Source organism: Mesocricetus auratus, unplaced genomic scaffold, assembly GCF_017639785.1.
Source record: "Mesocricetus auratus isolate SY011 unplaced genomic scaffold, BCM_Maur_2.0 Super-Scaffold_100046, whole genome shotgun sequence".
Classification (NCBI taxonomy): domain Eukaryota; kingdom Metazoa; phylum Chordata; class Mammalia; order Rodentia; family Cricetidae; genus Mesocricetus; species Mesocricetus auratus.
In genome coordinates this window covers 1386881-1410366 of record NW_024429223.1, presented here as the reverse complement: position 1 = coordinate 1410366, position 23486 = coordinate 1386881, and the positions used below count along the sequence as shown (strand labels likewise).

The window sequence follows — 23486 nt, the reverse complement described above, 5'->3', positions numbered from 1 at the left end:
AGGGGCTTAGAGAAAGACAACTCCACCCATCCCCCCAAACCCATCACCCTGTCACCTCCAGGGACTCACGTATCTGAGCACCATCCTATTGTCCAAGCAACTGGTAGCTGACATCTCAGACAGGCTCTAGCTACCGGGACAGCCTTGGAAATTTATGGGTACCATGTCTCAAAACTAAAACATGAAATTGTTGCACTAAGCTACATATATATAAACAGCTTTATATAAACAGCTATATATAAACAGCTTTGCCTAGCATCCAAGAAGCTCTGGGTTCCATTCCCCAGTATGGAAGAGGGGGTAGGGAGAAAGGAAACCACAGCATACGTTCCCACCTAGTACAAAACAAGTAAAGAAAGGTATTTCCGGTTTATTTGGAATGGCATCTTCTCCATGGTTTCCACAGTTACTGGGAAAATAAATAAGCCCGGACAGCCAGCCACCTCTACCCTAAGGCCACAGAATCCGCAGGACTTGGGAGGTCACTTGCTCAGCATGAGGCTGGCGCGCAGCACACGGGGCACGCGGCGAATGGTCAGGGAGACACGGGTGCCGCGCACCAGGTGGGCTCCGGGCAGCGCCGACTGGCACGCAGCTGCGTTGGGCGGCAGCGAGGTGGCGTCCAGCTCGTCCACAAGGGTGGCTGCGATGCCGTGGAGCAGGTGTGTGTAGGCTGTACCCCGGAGCACCAGCAGGCTGCGCGGTTCCACCAGCAGCGAGGTGATGGGTTGTGGAGGCGGCCGGGGCTGCGGGAGCCAGTTGATGGTCAGTGGATATCCGGAGTTTGCAAAACAACAACAACAACAAAAAATCAGCCAACGTCAACAGTTAGTCAGGGGACAAGGGTCAGCAAGTCCCGGGGCGGTGGGGGGGGAGGTCGAGGAGCTCTGGTGGCAGAGGAGTGGTAATCTATAGGTCCTGGGGACAAGGCTATTGGGAAAGGAAGCCCTGTGTCTACGTGTGTCCAATCCTTGGGGAGGAGGCAGGGCCTACGCTGCAGATGAAGACATCAAGGGTCACTACGCCGCGGGGCGGGGGGGGGTGGGGGTGGGCTTCAGATGGCATCTGAGAGGCTGGGACAGAAACGGGAAGTCTCCGGGATACATGCAGAGCTAAGCTGGGGCCAGGCTCTGATAGAGGTTAAAGGGAGGGGCCAATCCTAGGACTCAGATGTTAAAGAGCTCGGGGGTGTACTGGAGCCTGGGGGAGCATGTATTAATCAGGCATGGCATTGCAGGGGGCCTGTCTTGGTGGAAGGGGTGCAGAGAGAGGGCCAAGAAATATCAGGCCTGGGCGTCCAGGCGGAGAGTCCGTGAACACTGGGCCATCAAGAATGCATGATTTAAGGGCTGGAGAAATGGCTCAGAGGTTAAGAGCACTGACTGCTCTTCCAGAGGTCCTGAGTTCAATTCCCAGCAACCACATGGTGGCTCACAACCATCTACAATTCAATCTGGTGACCTCTTCTGGCATGTAGGCAGAACACTGTATATGTAATAAATAAATAAATCTTAAAAAACAAAGAAAGAATGCATGACTTAAGAGCTACAGATAAGGGTGTTAGGTATCCCCACCCAACAGTCATGTGATGGTGAGTTAAGGGGAGTCTAGGGGTCACAGGGCACATGACTAGGGTGGCCGGACACCACTGTTGAGGTGCCCTGTACATACATACTATATAGTATGTTGGAGCCAGGCACAGGGGGTACATGCCTGTAACCCCAGCACTCCGGAGATGGGGCTGGAGGATGGCAACCGTGAGGTTATCCTGGGCTATATGAACCTTGTCTCAAAAATGAATAGTAAGAATTTTAAAAAGTCCGCTGGCACTCTGTGTTGCGCTCTCAAACGGGCTGTGGGAGCGCCACAGTCACCTGTTACCCTCAGGCATCCAATACTTCGGGGATGTACTAGGTACCTGTGTTTGTTGTGCCAGCTAGAGCCCTACACAGGTATACTGGCTGGGTATGGGCTGGGCTATCTGGGAAAATGTTGGGATACTCAACCAGGGACAGGAGGACCTGTCTGGGTCTCAGGCGTACTCCGGAGACTTGTAGAATTGGACTGTCCTGGAGTTTATGGGATGTTAGATGTTGGAATGCCCTCAAGCACTTGGGACATTATCTCTTAGGACCCACCTGTTCTATAGGGACATCATCCTCTGGCTGCCGAGGCTCATAGAAGTCAAGGACGGTGTGGGAGCCCAGGCTGATGGTGCTGACCGTTGGGTAGTACAGTGGTCCGTCTTCGTGAGGCTGGGGAGGAAAGGGGCACCAGGGCTGGCCAGGGCAGGAGCCTACCCAACTCCATTAAGTCAGAGTGGGGTTCCCAAGCTGGGTTAGGGAGGTAAGTGCCTAGGGAGGGTGCGTAGTTGCTCAATGAGGGTAGGCAGACATAATGGTCACCCTTCTTCTTAATGATCCGGAGGTCTGGGGGAGGGAGCAGTGACCAAGGGGACTGAGATGGGGGCGTGTGATTACCATGATGCCCTCCCCGGGCAGATATTGGTTCACAAGGACGTGGTTAGCTGGGAGACCCCCAAAAAGGCCGAGGTCAGACACTTTGTCCACGTAGCGCTGAAGCCATGGAGGAAGCCGCTCAGGAACCATTCCCCGGGGGTGGGGGAGCCCACCTGGAGAGTGCAATGGAGGCTTGGAGGCATCCCATCAAGGAGTCTCGGCATCCGGTACCCACATTAAGAATATTCCCACGATTGGAAGCATCTCTGCCCACTGAGTTCTGGAGACCGCCACTGGACTTTTCTGAAGTTTTCTTCACAGCACCTGGTCCTCAGAAATACTCCCTACCTCTCAGTAAACCCTGATCCCTTAAAATCACCGCCAAACCCTGAACCCTCCTGGCTCTGGGACCCCTGGAACCCTTGGAGATAGCCCTACATATATCGAACCCATTGGACCTTCCCGGGCCATGCCCCCTAGCTAAGAACACTCACCCCAGTTCTGCAGCTTCCTCCCAGACAGCTGAGTCCACTTTGGCTTTGGGGCATTAAAAACCTAGGAGGGGGTGGGGAATAGGCTTTCAGGGTTTTCCCACGCATGCTGACACAAGGGCCTTCACGTGGAGTGGAAACACACTGTCTAGAGTTTGTTTGGAGGTCCCAGGTGCGGACAGCAGCCATTAATATAGTCCTGACTGAAGAATAGTCCTCCTCTATCAAGGAAAGCACAGGAACACTTGCCTGGCCAGCCAATCAGTTGAGTTAACCCTGGCAGTCAAGCTGTAACGGATGTTCTATCCAGACGGCACCCACAGCTGGAAACGGGATTCTTCTCTGATATGGTCCGTTCCCAGATAGTTATTATTTGTGTGTGGGGGGGGTCTCATGTGTCCCAGACTGGCCTCGAAATTTCTATATATCTAAGCATGGCCTTGAATTCCTGAGTCTCCTACATCCACCTTCCCAGTGCTGGCACTATAGGCATGTGCTGCCACACACAACTTGGGATCTCACAACACAGGGAGAATAATCTCTGAAACTTTCTTGTTCCCAAGGCCCTGTGGGTGGCACTGGGCTGGCTAAGTCCTGTCAGGAATGTGACCTCAGTAACACCCTTGTTTAAAGGTTAGGCTGGGATATCTCAGTACAGAGAATGTGGGCTTCATAATTGCATCCTTGGGCTGGTGGAGGTGTGCCACAGTGGGAGAGTGTGTGGCAGGCATGCCGTGCCCAGACCCCACACCACCCCAGCAGGAACACACACACACACACACACACACGCACACACACACACACGCACATACACACGCACACATACACACATGCAGGCACACAGGAACGCGCTCATCATCCCTCCTAAGAATACATTTGGTTTTTCCTAAGCCTCTAGGAAAGTTCTTGTTTGCTTGCTTTGTTTTGTTTGAAACCAGATCTCACTAGACAGGGCTGGAGAGAAGGCTCAGTGGTTAAGAGCACCGGCTTGGAGAGACGGCTCAGTGGTTAAGAGCACCGGCTGGAGAGACGGCTCAGTGATTAAGAGCACCGGCTTGGAGAGACGGCTCAGTGATTAAGAGCACCGGCTGATATTGCAGAGAACCCAGGTTCACTTCCCAGCACCCACACGGTGGCTCACGACCACCTGTAACTCCAGTTCCAGGGAACCCACATGTCTTCTAGCCTCCTCGGGCATGGTACAGAGGTCATGCCCATACATGCATGCAGATAAAGCACTCATACATATGAAAACTTTTTAAAAATCCAAGAAGTCGGCCGGGCGTTGGTGGCGCACGCCTTTAGTCCCAGCACTTGGGAGGCAGAGGCAGGCGGATCTCTGTGAGTTCAAGGCCAGGTTGGCCTGCAAAGCAAGTTCCAGGACAGCCTCCAAAGCTACACAGAGAAACCCTGTCTGAAAAAAGCAAAAAAAAAGTTCTGAAATTTGAGATCCTTCTGCCTCAACCTCCCTCACGCTGGGATTACAAACTGTCACTACACCTGGCTGAGAACACTCTTTTAGACGGACCTAGCAATGACTGAAAGAGAGCCAGGAGCAGGAGGGTGTCAAGGCACCAGGGCTCTCATACCGGGGCTGAGCGCTGGAGAGGAAAATGGCAAGAGGGGACAGACGGATGAGAAGAAGGGCACTGGGGTCACCTGTCGAAGCAAATACTCCTCCTCTTCCTTGGAGATGAAGTCAGGGACGTAGTAGATTAGAGGTGGGGCCTATAATGGAAAGACTGACTCAGGACAGTGTTCTCAACCTGTGGGTCCTGACTCCTTGGGGGGGGGGTAGAACAACCCTTTCCCAGGGATCACCAAGGACCATAGGAAAGCACAGATATCTACATTACGATTCGCAACAGTAGCAAAACGACAGTTGTGAATTAGCAATGAAATAATAACTTTACGGTTGGGGGGGTCACCACAACATGAGGAACTGTATTAAAAGGTCACAGCATTAGGAAGGCTGAGAACCTTCGGCTGTGGCGCTTTGCCCAACACGACCCTATCACGACTGAGCAACCTTTCCTCTTGGAGAGGGACTTGGAATGGTCTCAGAAGAACCAGGAGCTCAGTTCAGGGAGCCTGAGGGTTGGAGACGGGCATAGGGCTGGACTCTGAAGAGAGATGGGGCAGTTCCAACCAGCAGACCCAGGAGTCAGTCTGCCACTCCAGCCACACCCCACGCTCTCCGTCCCCACGTTCCTCCTCTGCACCCCGAGTCCTGACAACCTGCTCCACCCTGAACGGCTCCAGTGCTGGGACCCTGGCGTCCTGCTCCTCCATGGGGACACAAACTCCTTGTGTGCCGTCCTGTAGGGAGGGGTGGACACCCTTAAGTCCCTAAGCCTCCCATCGTCAGCTGTGGCCAGCCTTGAGAGGCTAGAATCTGCGGAGTCCCCAGTTTCTCAAGAGCCACCCAAGTGGGCTCTCCTCCCGAATCCCGGCCATGCTATCGGCAGTCAGCACTTCCAAGGACACACGCGTCTCCCCAAGCCTCACAGAGAACGTTCTGAGCCCGCACAGGAAGCCTTTCTCGAAAGCTGCACACGGGCCCCAGAACTCTGCAACCGTGAGCATGGGCACCCCAGAGCCCAAGGTGCCTCCTCTCATCTCAGTCCTACAGATCTCCCACTCGGGCATCCCTGCTCCCCTAAATCTGAGCTTTCTCAGACTTGTCAACTCCCGGCCTCCCCACTCGGAATCCTCCCTGACTTCCCGTGCCGAGCGCCCCCTTCAGCATCATCCCCCCCAAAAAAAACCCAAAAAGCCCTGACCGTCCACAATGTCTCCTCCAATGTCCAGATTCAACACCCGCATCCTCGCCCGCCCCCATCCACTTCCGCCCCGTATTGCTGACGCAAGGGGTTTTAGGCCACTGAGCATTTTCAAAGAAGCTACGGGCCCGCCCTCCGGCCAATCAACGCGCTCGCTCGCCCTGCTCGCTCAGGGATAGGCTGCGTCCTGCGCCCGGGGGGACGGAACTTTGTGTGGTTCCTACCAATTAGGACTCCGGAATGGAACGGACGCCTACGGCCCGATGGGGCAGGAACCAGAACCACTTTCTGCAGGTCGAGCTGTGCGAGTCGCCCCTGTGCCGTGGAGGCAGGGACACCGACGTTAAAAGAAAGTCCTTCTCCCCCCATCCTTACCCAGCAGGGGCCCAAGGCAGCGAACCCCCAGTGACCTGACACAAGAAGGCCATAGAAACGTCTTTATTGAAGAGGACAGGAGTCATGCTGAGTTTGGGGACATGCAGTGAAGGGGCAGTCGTGAGCTGTCCTTGGTGATCAGGGCCCCAGGTCTGCGCTGGACCCACGGGGCCTTCAGGTTCTCCCTCAGGCTGTTGGTCTGGCCCAGGTGCTGTGAGGTCCTTTGGGGCCGGTGACTAAGAGTTAGTGTCTTGGACCTGTGACCCGAAGGTAGATTGAAATAGGGACTCCAAAACTTGGGGTCCTGTCAGAGCCCTGGGGCCCTGCACAAATTAGAAATCAGAGATTTGGGACTTGGGGTTCCCTTGACCCTGGGGCCCATGGAATTTGGAGTTTGGGAGATCAGAAGATCCATGCACTACGGGCATTGGAGTCCTCCATTCTTGTTCCAAGGATGGGACTTCCTGTTTGGGGTCTCCTGGCGCCTGGGAGTCAGGTTTGAGATGTCCCGGAAGCCTGGGATGTTCTCCTAGCGAAAGGTTCCTTCCTCCCGGTCCCAAGGACCTCGCGGTTGTGGCTTTCCTGAGTTTGGGATTGGGGTCTTAAATTTGGGATTCCCTGGGGATTTGAAGATTCCGTGACTTGGGTAGGGGGAGTCCTGGGAATTAGAAATTTGGGATTGTCTAGGGATTTGTAGGACTTGGAGGCGTTGGGAATCGGGGATATATATATATATTCTCTGGAACTTGAACTCCCTGGAGTTCTAAAATGGGGGTCTCCAAATTTTGGGATTCCCCCAAAGGGGAAAGTTATTACTTTTAAAAAATAGAGAATTTTCTGGGAGCCTTGGCCAGCACAGGGACTGTGGGCCATGTGGGGTGGGCTTCATACAAGGCACTGGGGGTTTTTCAAGGGTGCAGAGGGCAGGAAGACTTGGTGTCCTGTAATTCATGCTTCCAGGACTGTTTTGGTGTTTGTATATTGGGGGTGACTGGGATAAGTGGGTGTCATCTTCAGGGGTGAGATCAGGGTCTTAGTGAATGGAGGGAGCCTCTGATAAGGAGATTGGCAGGTAAGGGCTTTCAGGTGACCTTGGGGTCACGACATCTTGAGGAAACTGATGTTAAATGGGATAGTGATGTGGTTGGCTATTCTGGTGGTATGACCTATGCTTAAGGAGAATGGAGGGGGGTCTTCATCCGTGGGACTCTGATCCACTGGTGAGTAACTCAAGAATGTCCTGCTGTGTGTAGAGGGCCAGCATCACTTGGGTGATGTGGAAATCTGTTTATTGGGGGCAAATCTGCTCTGAGGGGCAGGGTATAGGGACTAGCCTGAAGGTGCTACTCAGGGAATCTCTTTTGGGGTAACATGAGGTCTGTATCTGGGGAGTTGTCATGGGAGATCTGTTAACAATGGGACCTCGGTAATCGAGGCTGGCTAACGGGGTTTCTCTATTCTGGAGGTGTCACTGGGAATCTCTATCTTGGGGTGACTGGGGACTCCTTGTGTCAGGAGACACTAGAAGGGACTCTGTCTCTTTGTTGGGTATCCAGGGGCCTCTAGGACTGCATCTCCGCCCTCAGCATCCAGGGAAACCAGCAGCAGAAGAGTAATCTGAAAGAGGGAGAAGCCGGTCACACGGGGACACAGGTGTTGGGACATCTGGCTCCCTCATCCTCTCCTGTGTCTGGCATTCTGCCATTTTAGGCTTGTGCAGTGTGTGTGTGTCTGTGTGTGTGTGTGTCTGTGTGTGTGTGTGTGTGTGTCTGTGTGTGTGTGTGTGTGTGTGTGTGCTTCCTTCAGCTGAAGTCTCAAGAAGTCAGTCAAGCCCTCCATTCTAAAGATGGTCTCTCTCTTTCTCCTCCCCCTTCATTGGTTTTGTAAGACAGGGTCTCATGTGTCCCCTAGGCTGGTCTCAAACCGAGGGCAGTCAGTTTCTCTGCCTCAGCCTCCCCCATTGCTGTAGGCACTTTACAAGGCTGGCATGCTCTCTCTCTCTCTCTCTCTCTCTCCCCCTTCCCTCCCTCCCTCCCTCCCTCCCTCCCTCCCTCCCTCCCTCCCTCTCTCTCTCTCTCTCTCTCTCTCTCTCTGGTGCTGGTTTTTGTTGTTGTTGTTTGGTTGGGTTTTTTTTTCCAGATGGTGTTTTTCTGTGTAGCCCTGGCTGTCCTGGAACTCGCTCTGTAGACCAGGTTGGCTTCAAACTCACAGAGACCCACCTGCCTCTGCCTCCCTAGTGCTGGGATTAAAGGCATTCCATCCCACCACACCACTGTCTGACATTCTTTTTTTAAAAAATAACTTATTATTTTTATTTTATGTGCATTGGTACAAATGTATCAGATCCCCTGGAACCAGAGTTACAGACAGTTTTAAACTGCCATGTGGGTGCTAGGATTTGAACCCGGATCCCCCGGAAGAGCAGTCAGTGCTCTTAACCTCTAAGCGAACTCTCCAGCCCTCTTTTTTTTTTTAAATTGGGTTTTATGAGACAGTGTCTCACTTTATAGCCCAGGGTGACATGGAATTCTTTTTGTTTTTCGAGACAGGGTTTCTCTGTATCCTTTTGGAGCCTGTCCTGGAACTCACTCTGTAGACCAGACTGGCCTCGAACTCACAGAGATCCACCTGCCTCTGCCTCCTGAGTGCTGGGATTAAAGGCGTGTGCCACCAAAGCCCTGCGACATGGAATTCTTGATCCTCTGCCCTCTGGGTGCTGGGATTACAGGCATGCGCAACCATATCCAGTTTACTCACAATTTAACTTCCATTTCCAACCCAAGCAGGGCCTTTGGCACCCATAACCAATGGCCTTGTCGATGTTTCTAGCATTCCGCTAGAGGGCTGGCCACGCACCTGGAGATAGAGTTCTCTGATGCAATGTCCTTTGGGGTCCGGACTGTCGTGAAGGTGCGTTTGGGCTGCGTCACTAGAGAGGAAGGCGAGGTCCCAAGTGAGGTGACAGTAGAGTCACCTCTGTTATCAACACCCACACCCCCCTCTGTCATAATCTCTATCGGTGTTTCTAGGCCTTGAGTAGATCCCTGCAGTTTCAATATGCACCTGGACCTCTTGTCATAAATGCTTTCCCTACCCCCAGTAATTACTCATGCCTCCAATACTCCCATTGAATCCCACACCCCCAGTGCCTGCTTAGAGCCTTGGGTTTTGTTAGTTAGGTGGGTTTTCCGAAATGGTCTCACTCTGTAGTTGAGGTTGGTCTTAAATTTGTGATCCTTCCACCTCAACTCCCTGAATGTTAGTCTTATAGATTGGTTCTTTTTTGTTTTTTGGGTTTTTTTGGGGGGGGTTGTGTGTTTTGTGTGTGTGTGTGTGTGTGTGTGTGTGTGTGTGTGTACATTGGTGTTTTGTCTGCATGCATATCTGTGTCAGATCCCCTAAACTGGAGTTACAGACAGTTGTGAGCTGCCACGTGGGTGCTGGGAATTGAACCCAGGTCCTCTGGAAGAACAGGCAGTGCTCTTCACCACTGAGCTGTCTCTCTAGCCCCACAGATAGTTTTTTTTTCTCCCTCATCCAGAGCCATACCCCACTCCTAGGCCTTCACTGGGAGATTCTAAACAATTACTCTGCTAATAATCCACACCCTAGCTCCTCACTGAGGGATTTGAGGCAGGGGCTCTACAACCAAACTGTATTTCAAACCCTCATAGCCTCGTTAATTTCCCCATATCTACAGTACCTATCTTCCCTGTCTTATATTTTTCTGGGTCACATATATCAAATTAAATGCCAGAGATTGTCACTAACATATACCCGAGAACCTACAGACTTTCTCCAGTCTTTTTTTTTTATTTATTTTTCAGTTTAAATTTAGATAAGAAACAAGGTTGTTTCACAAGTCACTTCCAGGTCCCTCTCCCTTTCCCTCCCCTCCTCCCATGCCCTCCCCTCAACCCCCCCATTATCCCCTCATTTCCCCAGGGAGGGTGAGGCCTTTCTCCCGTCTTAAGACCCGCATCTCTCCCTGTGTCCCAGCCCCTAACTCACTTGTCACTTGATGCACTTTTTTGGCTCCAACACTGTCTCCAGGGGGATCGGTGGATCCACCAATCCTGGGAAGAAACAAAGAAAATTCAGAGCCGTGAAAGGCTAGGGGCTGAACCGCAGACAGCCAAAAGGAAAGAGCTGTAGTATGAGAATCAACTGTGTTGTCCTCCTAGTCTAACAGGAGGCCACCTGAGGGGAGACATGGGCCCTAGGTGGCTTCCAGAGTTGAGAGGCGGAGTGAGGCTCACCTCTGGATTCGAGAGGCTGGTGCAAAGACCCCATGTCGCGGGGCGCAGGTAAAGTACCGAACACCAAACACAGAGCCGTCATGTTTGCCTGTGGGCTGGTCCAGCTCGATGCCATACCAGTAACCTGCAACAGGGCGTAGTCAGGAGGCCTCAACCTCAGCGCTAACCTCAGTGCCTTATACATCTGGGCCACACCCTAGCCATATTCCCACCCTCACCTGGAGCAAAGTCAGTCTTCCCATAGAAACGCACGATCCCCTGCTTCTGGCCTGCCACAAGGACTTGGTCTCCAACTTCGGCCTTGGCCCCTTCACGCTGCTGCAGGCTGCCCAGAGATGGGGAAGATGGGGACTTCTTCTTCCCTGGAAATGGAAGGTAAATATATGCAGACCAAAGGAAAATCCCGAGGCAGAAGTCAGGAGCCCCAGATTTTCCTCGGAAAATACAAGCAAGGGGGCTGGAGGTGTGGCTTGGCACATGCAATTCTCAGCATGACCACAAAGTAAAAGGACTTGAAGGCAGTGGTGTATGCCTATAGCCCCAGGACTCAGGAGACTGGGGCAAGACCACTTGAGTCAACAGGTTTGAGACCAGCCCGTGCAAACCCAGTGGGACCTCATCTGGAAAATACGGAAGTAGGGCAGAGCTCAGCTCAAGTATGAGAACGTGAGTTTGGATCCCCAGAACCGGTGTGAAAAGCCTGGTGTATTGGTAGGCACTGGCAGGTCCCTGGAGCCTGTGTGCTGGCCCGCCTAGCCAAATATATGATCAGGTTCAATGAGAAAGAGGACGGAGGCCAGGCAGTGAGGGCACATGCCTGTAATCTCAGCACTCCAGAGGCAGAGGTGGGCAGATTTTCACAGGAGCATGCATACTTGGACGAGAATACCGGCCAATCCTCGTCCGTATGTACACACACACACACGTCAGAGACAAGGGGAAGGTGGTAAGATGAAGTGGAATTTCAGTCTGAGAGTACCTTTATTCACGAACAATTCTACTCCAGAAACTTCTGGAACAATAACCCCTAGAGACAGATTCTTCCCCAAAATTGGGAACCGTCTTTGGGCCTGAGAGGAAACTAAGTCTCAGGAGTCTGGGAACCCCGGGGTTCCTTCCAAAAGCTGGTTTGGGCCAGTGGTGAGCCAAAGGAGAAACCACGTCACTGGAGTGGGGAGTCGGCTTATTCTCTATAGCCGGAGTCGAGGGAAAGAGACTCACGGGGCTGAGCTACCCACATGCTGTCCCCATGCTGTCCCCAAGGCTGGCTCTTTCCACTCCTGTGACTCCCCACTTCTGACCTTTGTGTCCCTTTCGGCCTTTGCCAGTTACACGGGAGAAGTCCATCCGGGGAGTCCGGGGTGTAGAGGTAGCAGATGACGTGGGTGCATCCACTGCCTTGGAGATCTTGGACACAGAAGCGAAGAGACCTGGGGAGGAAGCAGAACCTGGGTTTGGCACTGTCCAAGCCCAAAGGGACCCTCTCCCTTTGCGGTGCCCCACTCCCAGCCCCTTCCCCCCCCTAGGCAGCAGCATCACGAGAATTAAGCCCACCCCCATCCCACCATCCTGGGCCCCAGTTAGAGACTGACCCTGCTTGGGAGGGCAGATGAAGTACCGGACACCCCCAACACTGCCATCATTTTTGCCCTCCGGTTCATCCAGCTCCACGCCCACCCACTGGCCACTGGCGAACTCGGTGGTCCCACAGAACCGAAGTGTGCCCGTCTGGGGAGACAAAGGTGACGCGGCTTGAACAGGGCCTTGGAGGCCACAGACAGCATGGCAGGGTGGATGCAGGGACCCAGGCACAGTTCTCAGTGCCGACATCGCCACGACCAGCTGTGGCACTGTGTCTCTGTAGGCCTCAGTTTCCTTGTGCACCAAATGGGAACATGTTATATGCACGTGGTAAAGACGTTAGGGGGTCTGGGATATAGAACCCAATGGTAGAGTGCTTGCCCACTATGCACAATGCCCCGGGTTTCATCCCTAGCATCGTAACCAAGAAGCACTGTCATGGAACTGTCCTACCCACTGCAGTCAACAGCCACAGGTGACCTACAAGGAAAAGCCGATGCCAGGTCTGGTGACTCATGCCTGCAACCCCAGCACGTGAGGCCAAGGCAGAAAGACTGCAGCAAGTTCTAGCCCGACCTAGAGTACAGAGTGAGGCCTGCCTCAGTTAATGTCACTGTCCCCACCGCCACCCCGGACTAGGCTTGGACCTCTAGATCTTTCTGCCTCAGTCTCCCCCAGTGCTGGGATTTCAGACATGTGACATCACACCTGGCTGAAGAGCAAGGGAGGGAGCCAGGGTGCACCCCTTTAATCCCAGCACTCAGGAGGTAGAGGCAGGCGGATCTCTGTGAGTTCGAGGCCAGCCTGGTCTACAGAGCGAGTTCCTGGACAGTAAGGGCTGTAACACAGAGAAATGCTGTCTTGAAACACCCCCACCAAAACAAACAAACAAACAAAAAAACCAAAAAACAAAAACCAGAGTTACAGCTCAGTGAGAGATGCTTTTCTAGCATATAAGAAACACTGGCCCAGCAACATGACAGACAGACAGACAGACAGACAGACAGACAGACAGACAGAGCAAGCCAGTTAACTGTGCTTTCTTGGGAGTTTGATATGGGGACTGGGACTGTACCTATTACACAAAGAACACTTAGCATCTACCAAGCTCTCTTCTGAAGGCCTCAGACTTTCTGACACCCACCTCCAATCCCCCTGAGGTGGGCACTCTGATCTCACTTGCAGGTGAAGTAACTGACACCGTCGAAGGACCCCTTCCTAGTGCATGACAAAGCTGAACTGAACCTGGGCAAGCCGCTAAGTCTAAGCTAGTTGCTTCTCTAAGGGACAGTGCTGAGTATCCCATGTTTGATGACAAAGGGCCCCATCTCCTGGAGCCTCTTGCAGTCTCTTGGGGGTATAAAATTGAAAGAATTCGCTCATACCCTCAAACTGTCCAGTGAGTCTGACCAGATCACACACCCAAAGCTTTCTGGATGGGGCACTTTAAAAATGTCACTATCAGCCAGGCATGATGCTGCCTACCTTTAACCCAGGACTAGGGAGGCAAAACAGGACTAGGGAGGCAAAACAGGACTAGGGAGGCAAAACAGGACTAGGGAGGCAAAACAGGACTAGGGAGGCAAAACAGGACTAGGGAGGCAAAACAGGACTAGGGAGGCCCTCTGGGAGTTTGAAGCCAGACTGTCCAATCTGTAAGTACTGACCAGCCAAAGCTACACAGGGACACTCTGTCTCAAAAAAAATATTAGTGGGTATGGTCATACATGCCTTTAATCCCAGTACTCCAGAGGCAGAGGCAGGCAGATCTCTATAAGTTTGAGGCCAGCCTAATTGGTGTAGAGCTCCAGGACAGCCAGGGTCGTCTAGAGATATAGACCGTGTCTCAAAAACCAAATAAATGTATTATTATTAGCGAGTGTGCACATGCCTATATGTGTGTAAATGATGTCTTTGGAGGTGCACACTCCATGTTACATGCGTGCAAGCCAGAAGACAACTTCTTGGAGTCAGTTCTCCTACCTTTACAAGGGTTCTGGGGTTTGAACTCAGGTCTGCATGGCAAGCACCTTTACCACTGCCATCTCATAGACCCATGAGCTTTCGGTTAGGGGGAAAAAAAACGTGACTTACATAGCTTCTCACTGGACAGAAACCAAAATCTCAATTCCTCCTAGCGCCCTGCAGGTGATGGGATCCAGCCCCTTCTGACCTCCATAGCGCCCTTGTCCCGTAATTCCTTAATTCCTTTGCTCTCACACTGCCCCCTCCCTCCTCCTGGGTCACAGCTGCTGCCAGCTACTTTCTCAGCTTGGACATCTCCTCCTCTGGAAAGCCTTCTCGGAACACTCCTGCTAAAACCTCTCTTGCCTCCCAGCCAGGGAGTCTCCCACATCCGGGCACCGAATGGTTTTCACAGTCCTTGCTGCCACGGGAAATGACCTCACGGGTACTTTACCATCTCTATTCCATTTACCAGCAGAACTCCACAAGACCAGAGCTGGGTTGACACTACCCTCTGCCCTAAAGAACAACTGCGGTCAGCAGGAGGAACGCCAGGAAAGTGGCTGAAATCTGGGGGTGCCTGGGTGGGGGCAGATTTTCTCCGCCCCTCCCCACCCCTACCCCCACTTGTTTGAATTCAAGGCACTTTCTGCCGCTCTTCTCCTGGGCCACATGTCTTCCAGGTGGACAACACCTTGGAGACCTCCACCCCATGATGTCCCAGTCAAAGCCTTGACTTTGCACCTGAGGGTAAAGTGGCCCACGAGCCTTCCAGAGGGAGCCACGGGCGTGCAGAGCTATGCTAACCACTGCCGCAGCTGCGACTGCATTCACTGGGCTGTCACTGTCGGTGGACTGGTCTGCCTCCTTGCCGGAGTCAGAGCTCTCAGCACAGGGTAGAGCACACAGGGAGTATGTGGGTATCAACTTCTAGAACAAAGTCCAGCGTGACTGCCAGGGAGGCAGGCAAAGGGGATGCTGTGTCTGAGGCCCACGCGCCCAGCTGAGTCCGCCCCGCCCGTCAGTCACCCAGCCCCTGACCTTCTGGCCATCGAGCAGTACTCGGTCCCCTAGGCGCAGGCCCAGTGCACTGAGCATCAGATTGCCTGGGACGTTGTCATAGTTGGGCAGTGTGACTTTGGGGAGGGTGCAAGACAGCGGCACAGCCTCTTCCAGCAGTGTCCGAAGTTCCTTGGCCACCAGTGCTGCCTCTGCCTTGTCAAGGGACATGTCCATAGGGTCGGGGACCACTTCTGCTGGCACCTGTCCCTTTCGATTCTGTAGGTCAGAGAGAACAGAAGGAATCGGGACTGAGTGGGACAAGTCACACCTTCTGGGAGACCACACCCCAGACCCTCAGACTGGGTAAAGCAGGAGTTACCCTAGGTTACTCCTCAGGTCAATTTGGGAATAAGAAGTGTGGGAGGGGGTAACAGACACAGATGTGGCCTGGGTGTGGTGGTGCATGCCTGCCAGGTCTACAGAGACAGTTCCAGGCCAGCTGGGAATACACAATGGAACCTTCAAACAAACAAACAAGAAGAAGAAGAAGAAGAAGAAGAAGAAGAAGAAGAAGAAGAAGAAGAAGAAGAAGAAGAAGAAGAAGAAGAAGAAGAAGAAGAAGAAGAAGAAGAAGAAGAAGAAGAAGGGGAAGGGGAAGAAGAGGAAGGGGAAGGGGAAGAGTAAGGGGAAGGGGAAGGGGAAGAGGAAGAGCCGGGCGTTGGTGGTGCACGCCTTTAATCCCAGCACTCGGGAGGCAGAGGCAGTGGATCTCTGTGAGTTTGAGGCCAGCCTGGTCTACAGAGTGAGTTCCAGGACAGCCTCCAAAGCCACAGAGAAACCCTGTCTCGAAAAACCAAAAAATCAAAAAAACAAAACAAAACAAAAACCGACACGGACTCAAAGTCAACCTCCAAGACTCTGGGACGTGTTACATCACTGATTCTGGTCAGCCAGGACTAAAAGAAAAGAACATGTGCTCCCTCCTCCTCCATCCTGGGCACGCCTTTTGATCGCCCTACCTCAGAGTCCCCATTGTAAAACATGGCTTATGACTAATAGAAGTGACCTGTTTCATAACGAACACTGCGTGGATGTCGGCCGCGGTTTCATTTGTTAAGTGTGCAGAGGCTCTCCTAATAGTTTAGGAGTGGTCTTGATCCTCTGCAGAGGCTAGATGAAGGGAAGAGGATGGCAGGAGGGAGGAGATGGGGGGGGCGGCAGTACCCTCAGAGCTGGGTTGGCACCATGCTCCAGTAAACATTTGGCGGCGCCCAGGCACAGGTTCGAGGCAGCGATGTGCAGGGCTGAGCCATGGTTGAAGTCACTGCACGTCGAGTTCACCACTGGGAAGCAGGCAGGAGAGAGTACGTGATGAGTGCACGTGACCTCCTGTAGCTTTTGCACGGAGCCCAACCCCCAGCTCTGGGCTCCCAATCTCTAGGCAGCATTTATCATCCTAATGTTGGCATACTCACCCGCCCCCCCATCCCGAGCTCCCCCGCTTCCCACGCCCCTCTAGCCCCTGCTTCCTGTTTGAACCCCTTCTCCCTTCAAGACCAGGCCTCAGTCCTTATCCTTTCATCTTGGGTCGTCTCCATCCCTTACCAGGGCACCTCAAAACCCTGGGCACCCCGGGCCCCTCCCGCTCCCAGCCAGGCTCCGCCTCCTCACCCCTGGGCCGTGCCCCCCTTCAGCAGCACACGCACGAGGTCGGGCACATCGAAATAAGCCGCGTAGTGAAGCGCGTTCATGTTGGTCCAGCGGCTGCGCAGGGTCACATCCGCGCCCAGCGCCAGCAGCTGCTGTGAGAGCCGTACCGCCGCTGCAGGGTCTCCTGCAAAAGAGCCAGGGGCAGCTTGGAAGCCATTGGAAGCCATGCTCTAGAACTTGTGCCGAGGTGAAGGGAAGGACCCCGAAGCTCTGCACTCTGGGGTCTTGGATTTGGGCTACAGGTGTGCTCTTGGAGCCTCCTGAGTCCTTGGTGGGTTTGAGGGCATCAGGAATGGGAGCCTAGATTTTTGGGGTCCGGGCTCTCACCGACTCCATGGGCCCCAGCCTTGCACGCATAATGGAGCAGTGTCATGTCGGTGAGCCCGTCGCGATCATTCACGTGGCAGCCACGACGCAGAATCTGCGAGCACCGGACGACAACATAGAATCACCCAAACCTGGGGGAAGCATGTCCCCTCCTTCCCCAGTCTCCCAAAGCGCTCCACCTCATTGCCGATGACGTCTATCTTATGCTGCACTTGGGGTACCCATTGGCGAACGATGGCGAACAGCTCCGGGATGGAGGTCTTCGGGTCAAACAGAATTTCCTGGCAGGCAGGGTCATTGGGGTCGAAGAAGGTGAAAGCTGGAGAAAAAAGCCCAGAGTTACCCCCCAGGAAGCTGACTCCCCTTGACATCCTGAGGGAAGGAGCCCCGAGGTCATTGCCTTTAAAGAGACTTGAATATGTGGTTTTGAAGTGGTGGAAAGAGGTCACAGCAAGCCACGGGTGTCTTCTGGAAGACCAGCGGGTTTCAACATAAAGAATGTTGTTGGTTGATTTTTGTTGTTGTTGTTGTTTGGTTTTTCGAGACAGGGTTTCTCTGTATTGTTTTGGAGGCTGTCCTGGAACTCGCTCTGTAGACCAGGCTGGCCTCGAACTCACAGAGATCCACCTGCCTCTGCCTCCTGGGTGCTGGGATTAAAGGCGTGCACCACCAACGCCTGGCTGGTTGTTTTTTTACTCTTTTGGCTTTTGCAGCTTCTAAATAAATCACACAGAGACTTTTTCTTACTTATAAATGCCCCACCTTAGCTTGGCTTATTTCTAGCCAGCTTTTCTTAAATTTTCTCATCTACCTTTTGCCTCTGGGCTTTTTTATCTTTCTCTGTGTCTACTTTTCCTTCACTCTTACTCTGTGGCTGGCTGGCCCTATCGTTCTCTCTCCCTGTTCTCTTCCTCTGCCTCCTTCTCCTCCCTAGTGTCTCCTATTTATCCTCTCTTCCTGCCAACCCCGCCTATCCTTTCTCCCGCCTTGCTCCGGGCCAGTTTGGCTCTTTATTGGACCAATCAAGGTGTTTCATACAGGCAAAGTATCAGGGTTTCGCAGAGTTAAACAAATGCAACACGAAGGAATGCAACACATCTCTGCATCATTAAACAAATATTCCACAGCACAAACAAATGTGACACGTCTTACTCTACAACAAAAGGGGACACTAAATGAATAACATAATAACCCAATGTCCTGAGAAACTGGACAATTGGGTGATTCCATCCTTTGAAACAAGGGAATGGTTGCAGGTTCAGCACCTATCTGCATATTCAAGGGTCCTGCTAATAAAATTAAGTAAGGCTCTGGGCCCCAGCTTCCCAGTCAAACTCTGGGCATAGTGAGCTGGGTGAGGCCGCACATGCCATTCATCCTGGCACTCAGGAGGCAAAGTCAGGAAGATTGGCAGTCTGAGGCTGACATGGACTGACTACATGGAGATCAGGCCATCCTGATCTACACAGCAAGGACCTGTCTCCAAAATCTAGCTACTGGAGACATAGCTCAGCAGGAGACTGCTTGCTTAGCAAGGCCAAGGCCCTGAATTCAGTCCTCAGCAACACCACACCACACCACACACACACACACACACACACACACACACACACACACACACACACAGAATAGACACAGCCTAGTCAAATTTCCAGAAAAGGTAATTTTTCTTTAAAAACCCAAGCCAGAGCTGGGCAGTGATGGAACTCACCTTTAATCCCGGCACTAGGGAGGCTGAGGCAGTCGGAGGATCTCTGTGAGTTCAAGGCCAGCCTGATCTCCAGAGCGAGTTCCAGGACAGCCAGGGCTACTTAGGGAAACCATGTCTTGAAAAACAAAAACAAAAAACAAACAAACAAGCCAGGCTAGACACGTAGCATGCATGTGGAGCCCTGGAAGTGCAGAAGCAGATGTAGCTGTGCGGTCTGGGACAGCCCAGTCTGAAAAAACAAGTTCGAGGCCAGCCAGGGCCCAGTGAGACCCTGCTCCCCCATCTCAGACAAATAAGCCAAATAAGTCTTGGGTTTTTTGTAACTCAAAACTCCTGAGGCTGACTAGATTACTCAGTGGTTAAGACTAAACACTGCTCTTGCTAAGGCCTCATGTTAGGTTCCTAGTACCCAATCACACAGCTCACAACTGCCTGTCACTCTAGGTCAGGGTGATCAGACACCTCTGGGCTTCTCTGGCACCTGAACTCACGTGTGTATACCCACACACAGACACACATACATACTTGTGAAAATAAGGCTGGGCGGTGGTGGGGCACGCCTTTCGTCCCAGCACTCGGGAGGCAGAGGTAGGCGTATCTCTGTGAGTTCGAGACCAACCTCGTCTACAAAGTGAGTTCTAGGACAGCCAGGGCTACACAGAGAAACCCTGTCTCGAAAAAACAAATAATAATAATAATAATAATCTTTTAAAGTGTAAGCTTTGTGTAGCATATACAAACTGGAGTCATAAATGAACAGGCTCTGGACTGAGGCCTGTTCAGTCAGGGCAGTGCTAATGGCATGTCTAACTCCCCACGTGAAATGTTGCTCTCGGTGGAACTCAACAGGGGCCTCAGCACATGCCCGATGGATGGGTAAGTGAAGACTGGATCCCACACAGCCCGGAGAAATGACCCCTGGACAGTGAGTCAGGAATCCCTCCCCACTCACCCAGCGTCAAAGCCGTTCTTGGCCCAGAGTCTGTCCTTGGCTCCCACGGTTTTTACAGTATTGTCCAGAGTCCTCCCCGTGGTGCACAAGGCTCTGTGCAATCTGGCCTCTCCTTCCCTCTCCCTTAGTCCCCTCCAGCCGACTGACCTTCTGTCCCTCTAATGCACCAAGCAAACCCTTGTCTCTCTGCACTTCTGTTGCTGCGTGTGGGCAGTCCTCCCTCAGCCCCCATAAAGCTTTGCTCCTCACACGGGCCAGCCTAAAGCGCTACCCTGCCCTGCCGAGCGCGTTTCCCCAACATGGTGTGTATGCCCCCGGGTCTCTTCCGCTGCCCTTTTCTTCCTCTCTTCCCTTCCTCTCTCTGCCGACAGAATCCAAGCAAGCACTCCACCACCGAACCACAGACCCCTCTCTTCTCTGTTGCCTTTCTCTCCTAATTTCACTTGTCACCGTCACTGCTTCCTTAAGCCTCTACGACGCCCACAGCTGGGTGTACCTACATGCCACCACCTACTGCACACGGCACCCAGCACGCAGGAGAGGCCTGCTGAGTCTCTTCGGAAGTAATACATGAACTGGACAAACAAACGCCCCCGTAGCTTTCCTCTATGGAAGAAGCCACATTTCCAGATCCCTTGTTCTAAGCAGGATTACTCCAATGGCCCAGCCTAGGCGCTGTGACTTCCAACCAGATCCAGTTGAATTTCTAAAGATTTCCCAGTTTCCTTGGGTTGACACTCTCACTACACCCCAAATTCCCAGAAAATAGATAATATTGTGTGTGTGTGTGTGTGTGTGTCTGTATACACACATATGGAGAGCATGTACCATGGAAAACAGAGGTTGACGTTGAATATCTCTCTATTGGCCACCTTAGTTTTTAGGTAGATTCATCTCTTATGGAACCTGGAGCTCACTGACTGTCTAGATAAGACAGTCATCCCCGGGTATCCTCCTGCCTCTGTCTCCTCAGCATTGGGATTCCAGATGCCAGCAGCCATGCCCAGCTTTTTGTGTGTTGGGGACCCAGCTCTTCATGTTGTATGGCAAAGACTTCAACTGAGCCGCCGGGTAGTGTTTTTCTAACTAGACTGAGGTTTGTCCCTCTGATCTACCTCTGGTATGTGACATGTCCACAGGCTATCCCTCCTGCCCCATTCCAGCACTGCCGACTCTCAAAACTTAATACTGGCGTCTGGATCTCACAGCGCTAGGCATTCCCAGTCAACACCTTCTCGGGAGGGGCCACCCAGCCCCGGCTGAGCCCCATCTCTCTAATGAGAAGCCAGAAGGACATCTTAAGACTGTCAATCAAAACCAGTGAGAAGACTCTGCTAGCAGAGGCACAAGTTTGCCACCAAGCCTGATGACCAGAGTTCGATCCCCGGGATTCACGTGGTGGAGGGAGAGAGCTGCCGAAATGTGTCCCCCGACTGATTCACACTCATACTCACACTCACACACTCACTCACACTCACTCACACACACTCACACTGCGGCATACACACGCAAACACCAAATCAATTAAAGCGCAGTAACAAGACTGTCCATTGAACCTGTCATTCCTCACTTAAATTACATACACTGTTCTCTCCTTTCACAGTCAAAACACAGGAAACGTCTTTGGTGTGGCCTTTAAGTCCCTTCCAGGTCTGTTCCTTGGTAAAATAGCTCACCCCCATTCTGATCACCCCCTAAATGCAGTTTCCAGGTCCTCCCATTCCAAAATCATTTCCGTCTCTGGGACTTCTCTCTTAACTCTTCCCCAACTACAGATATTTCTCCAGGTTGCTTACAGCTGGTTCCAACACCTCATGCTTTGGGCTTCCGTCTGCCCATCTGTACATCATCAGAAAGACCTAGCCCAGCTCCCGAGGCTCATGCTGGAAGCCAATGCCTTTTGACACACGGACAGCTCGAACTCCCAGGCCATTTGCTGGGTCACTCTGAGAGCAAGGCTCATGCCTGCCTGGCTGCTCCCCAGGAAGCCGGGATACTTAGTCCTCTGTGAACAGGCTTCGTTTCTGAGACTGCTCCCTACCTCACGCCCTTCTGCCTCAGTCTTTAAGTCTCCTGCAGCCGCTGCCTCCCCACTCCAAACTGGGTTTTCCCCGGATGGCACCCTCCTAAGGGGAACCCTGTCTTTGAAAGCTCTTGCCGCTCTCCGTCCCCCATAAAATCAATTTCATCGTCTCCTGCAACTTCATATTTAGATGGTTTGTGTGGTTGCGGAGGGACCTGGGGGCTCTCCTGGCAAACCCTTAGGAGAACCTTGCCCTAGCCCCAGTTTCTAGCATAAAGTTGGGTTCGCAGTAGCTTCCATACGGGGCTTGTTGAGTGACTAACCGACTGGATTGGCATGTCAGGAACGGAAGACTAGAATTTTTCCAACCCCATTCTCCCGCAGATGCATGCACATTTGACGAAGGAACCTGGTCTAAAAGGCTCTGCAGCTAAGACCACCTGCGGTGGACCACCTTCAGAATGCCCCACCATCACCATCATCACCATAGCTCAACCAAGCCACCAGCACCGAACGCTGCATGCCAGAATCCAGGGTGGGGACAGCGGTTACCGTAGTCCTTGGGGAGTGGAGCAGGTGCTGAGGGGTGTACAACAGGCTTCTGCCGGCGCTCCTGGGTGGGGCTGGGGGCTTCTGGGACAGGTTCGTCCTCTTCCTCCTCCTCCTCCTCCTCCCCTCGGGGTGGAGGGGCCATTGGGGCAGGATCTGTCTTAGTCATGGTCTTCGGTGGCCCTGGGGTGGGGGTGGGGGTGGGGGCTGAAGTTGAGGGGGGTTTGCCTTGAAGCAAATCCTGAAAATAGAGGTCAGCTAGAGATGGCTCGGGGGGTTCAAGCCCCCAGAAGCTCCAAGAACCCCGTGTGGGCCCCCGAGTCCCTAGCTGTGGATTCGGCAGCCACAGGGATCCCCGTTACTCATTAGCAGGCCCCGGGATAAGCGCCCCCAACGCCTGCCACCTCCCTCAGGCCCAGCCTCCCATTCTTCTCTTCGGGTGCCAGGCCCCTGGGTCTCGGCCGCCCCCTCCCGGGGTTTGTTTATCTAGGGATGCAGGATGCTTCGCCCCTCCCCTTCTCCCCAGCCTCCCATCTTACCTCGGACGGCGGGGGTTTGGAAAGAAAGGCTGGGACCAGGAGACTGCTGGAGTAACGGGGTGTCGGTGTCGGGGTTGGGGGGAGGAGATGGGGGAGGAGAGGGAGACAGAAAGGGGCCGAGGCCCAGACGCTGGCGGGGGATGGGGGATAGAGAAGGAGGGGCGCTGGTGGAGCATGCGCAGTGGCTAGACTCGGGGGGGGAGAGGGGAAGGGGGGACGGGAGGAGATGCTGGGAGACAAGAGCTTAGAGGTGGTAGCAGCGAGAAAGGGCTAGACCACCGGAGGAAGGGGAGATGGCTTCCCGGAAGGATTTGACAGGCACAGAAATTGGAGAGAGAGGAGGACTAGGAACAGATAGGTTGGCAAGGCAGACTCGGGTGTTTTCCTCCGCTCAGCAAAGCAGGTTGGTCAGAACAGTGGTCTAAGTCTGGTGCTGCTGGGTGTTTCTGCTCTCTGGAATCCCAGTCTTAATTCCTTCAAGCATGCCCCATGTACGGGGTCTCAGAGGGGCATTTTCTCTTCAAACCGTCTTCGTCCTCACACTTATCCTCATCAGCCAGGACAGAAGTGTTAGCAAGCGGATGGTGACTCGGAAGCTTGAATCAAGCATCAGTGGTGTCGAGGATGCCCATCGGTCTCTGGATGCCGCCTCTGAAAGTGTCTATCCCTTTTAGGTCCCGGCCATCTCAGCCTCATACCTGGGCTGGCCTTGCCTGCTGCACCCCAAATCACCTTGGCCTGGGCCACTGCCTTCCGCCCC

The 23486-nt window shown here is 53.2% G+C and overlaps 2 protein-coding genes across 6 annotated transcripts; both read right to left on the bottom strand.

Annotated features, from left to right (window-relative positions):
• Positions 1–355: 355 nt before the first annotated feature.
• On the bottom strand, positions 356–5814 carry Alkbh6 (alkB homolog 6). 5 transcript variants are annotated; one of them, XM_005081825.4, is made up of 7 exons: positions 5734–5813; positions 5189–5269; positions 4610–4678; positions 2954–3014; positions 2481–2632; positions 2139–2255; positions 356–746 (listed from the first exon to the last, which is right to left on the bottom strand). In XM_005081825.4, exons 2-7 carry the CDS (start codon positions 5240–5242, stop codon positions 483–485), a joined length of 717 nt encoding a protein of 238 aa, XP_005081882.1. In that variant the 5' UTR covers positions 5243–5269; positions 5734–5813; the 3' UTR covers positions 356–482. The 5 variants fall into 5 exon arrangements, with proteins under 5 accessions (XP_005081882.1, XP_040591424.1, XP_012977265.1 ...); XM_040735490.1 differs by lacking the exon at positions 5189–5269 and having other exon boundaries at positions 5734–5814; XM_013121811.3 differs by lacking the exon at positions 4610–4678.
• A 342-nt stretch (positions 5815–6156) lies between these two features.
• On the bottom strand, positions 6157–22885 carry Clip3 (CAP-Gly domain containing linker protein 3). The gene is given in 15 exon segments (XM_013121796.3): positions 6157–7725; positions 8965–9037; positions 10120–10184; positions 10368–10491; positions 10586–10729; positions 11669–11797; positions 11960–12095; positions 14955–15191; positions 16140–16258; positions 16587–16602; positions 16604–16749; positions 16953–17046; positions 17132–17271; positions 22191–22370; positions 22727–22885. Coding segments are annotated over 14 exon segments (1644 nt in total). The 5' UTR covers positions 22357–22370; positions 22727–22885; the 3' UTR covers positions 6157–7670.
• Positions 22886–23486: the final 601 nt, after the last annotated feature.

Excerpts from the sequence above, each read along its gene's own strand:
- Alkbh6 (XM_005081825.4), bottom strand. The coding sequence starts at position 5,242 with ATGGAGGAGCAGGACGCCAGGGTCCCAGCACTGGAGCCGTTCAGGGTG. Across the intron at positions 2,256-2,480 it reads TGCCCGGGGAGGGCATCATG|CCTCACGAAGACGGACCACT; the intron begins GTAATCACACGC and ends TTTCCTCCCCAG. Across the intron at positions 747-2,138 it reads ATGATGTCCCTATAGAACAG|CCCCGGCCGCCTCCACAACC; the intron begins GTGGGTCCTAAG and ends TGGCTCCCGCAG.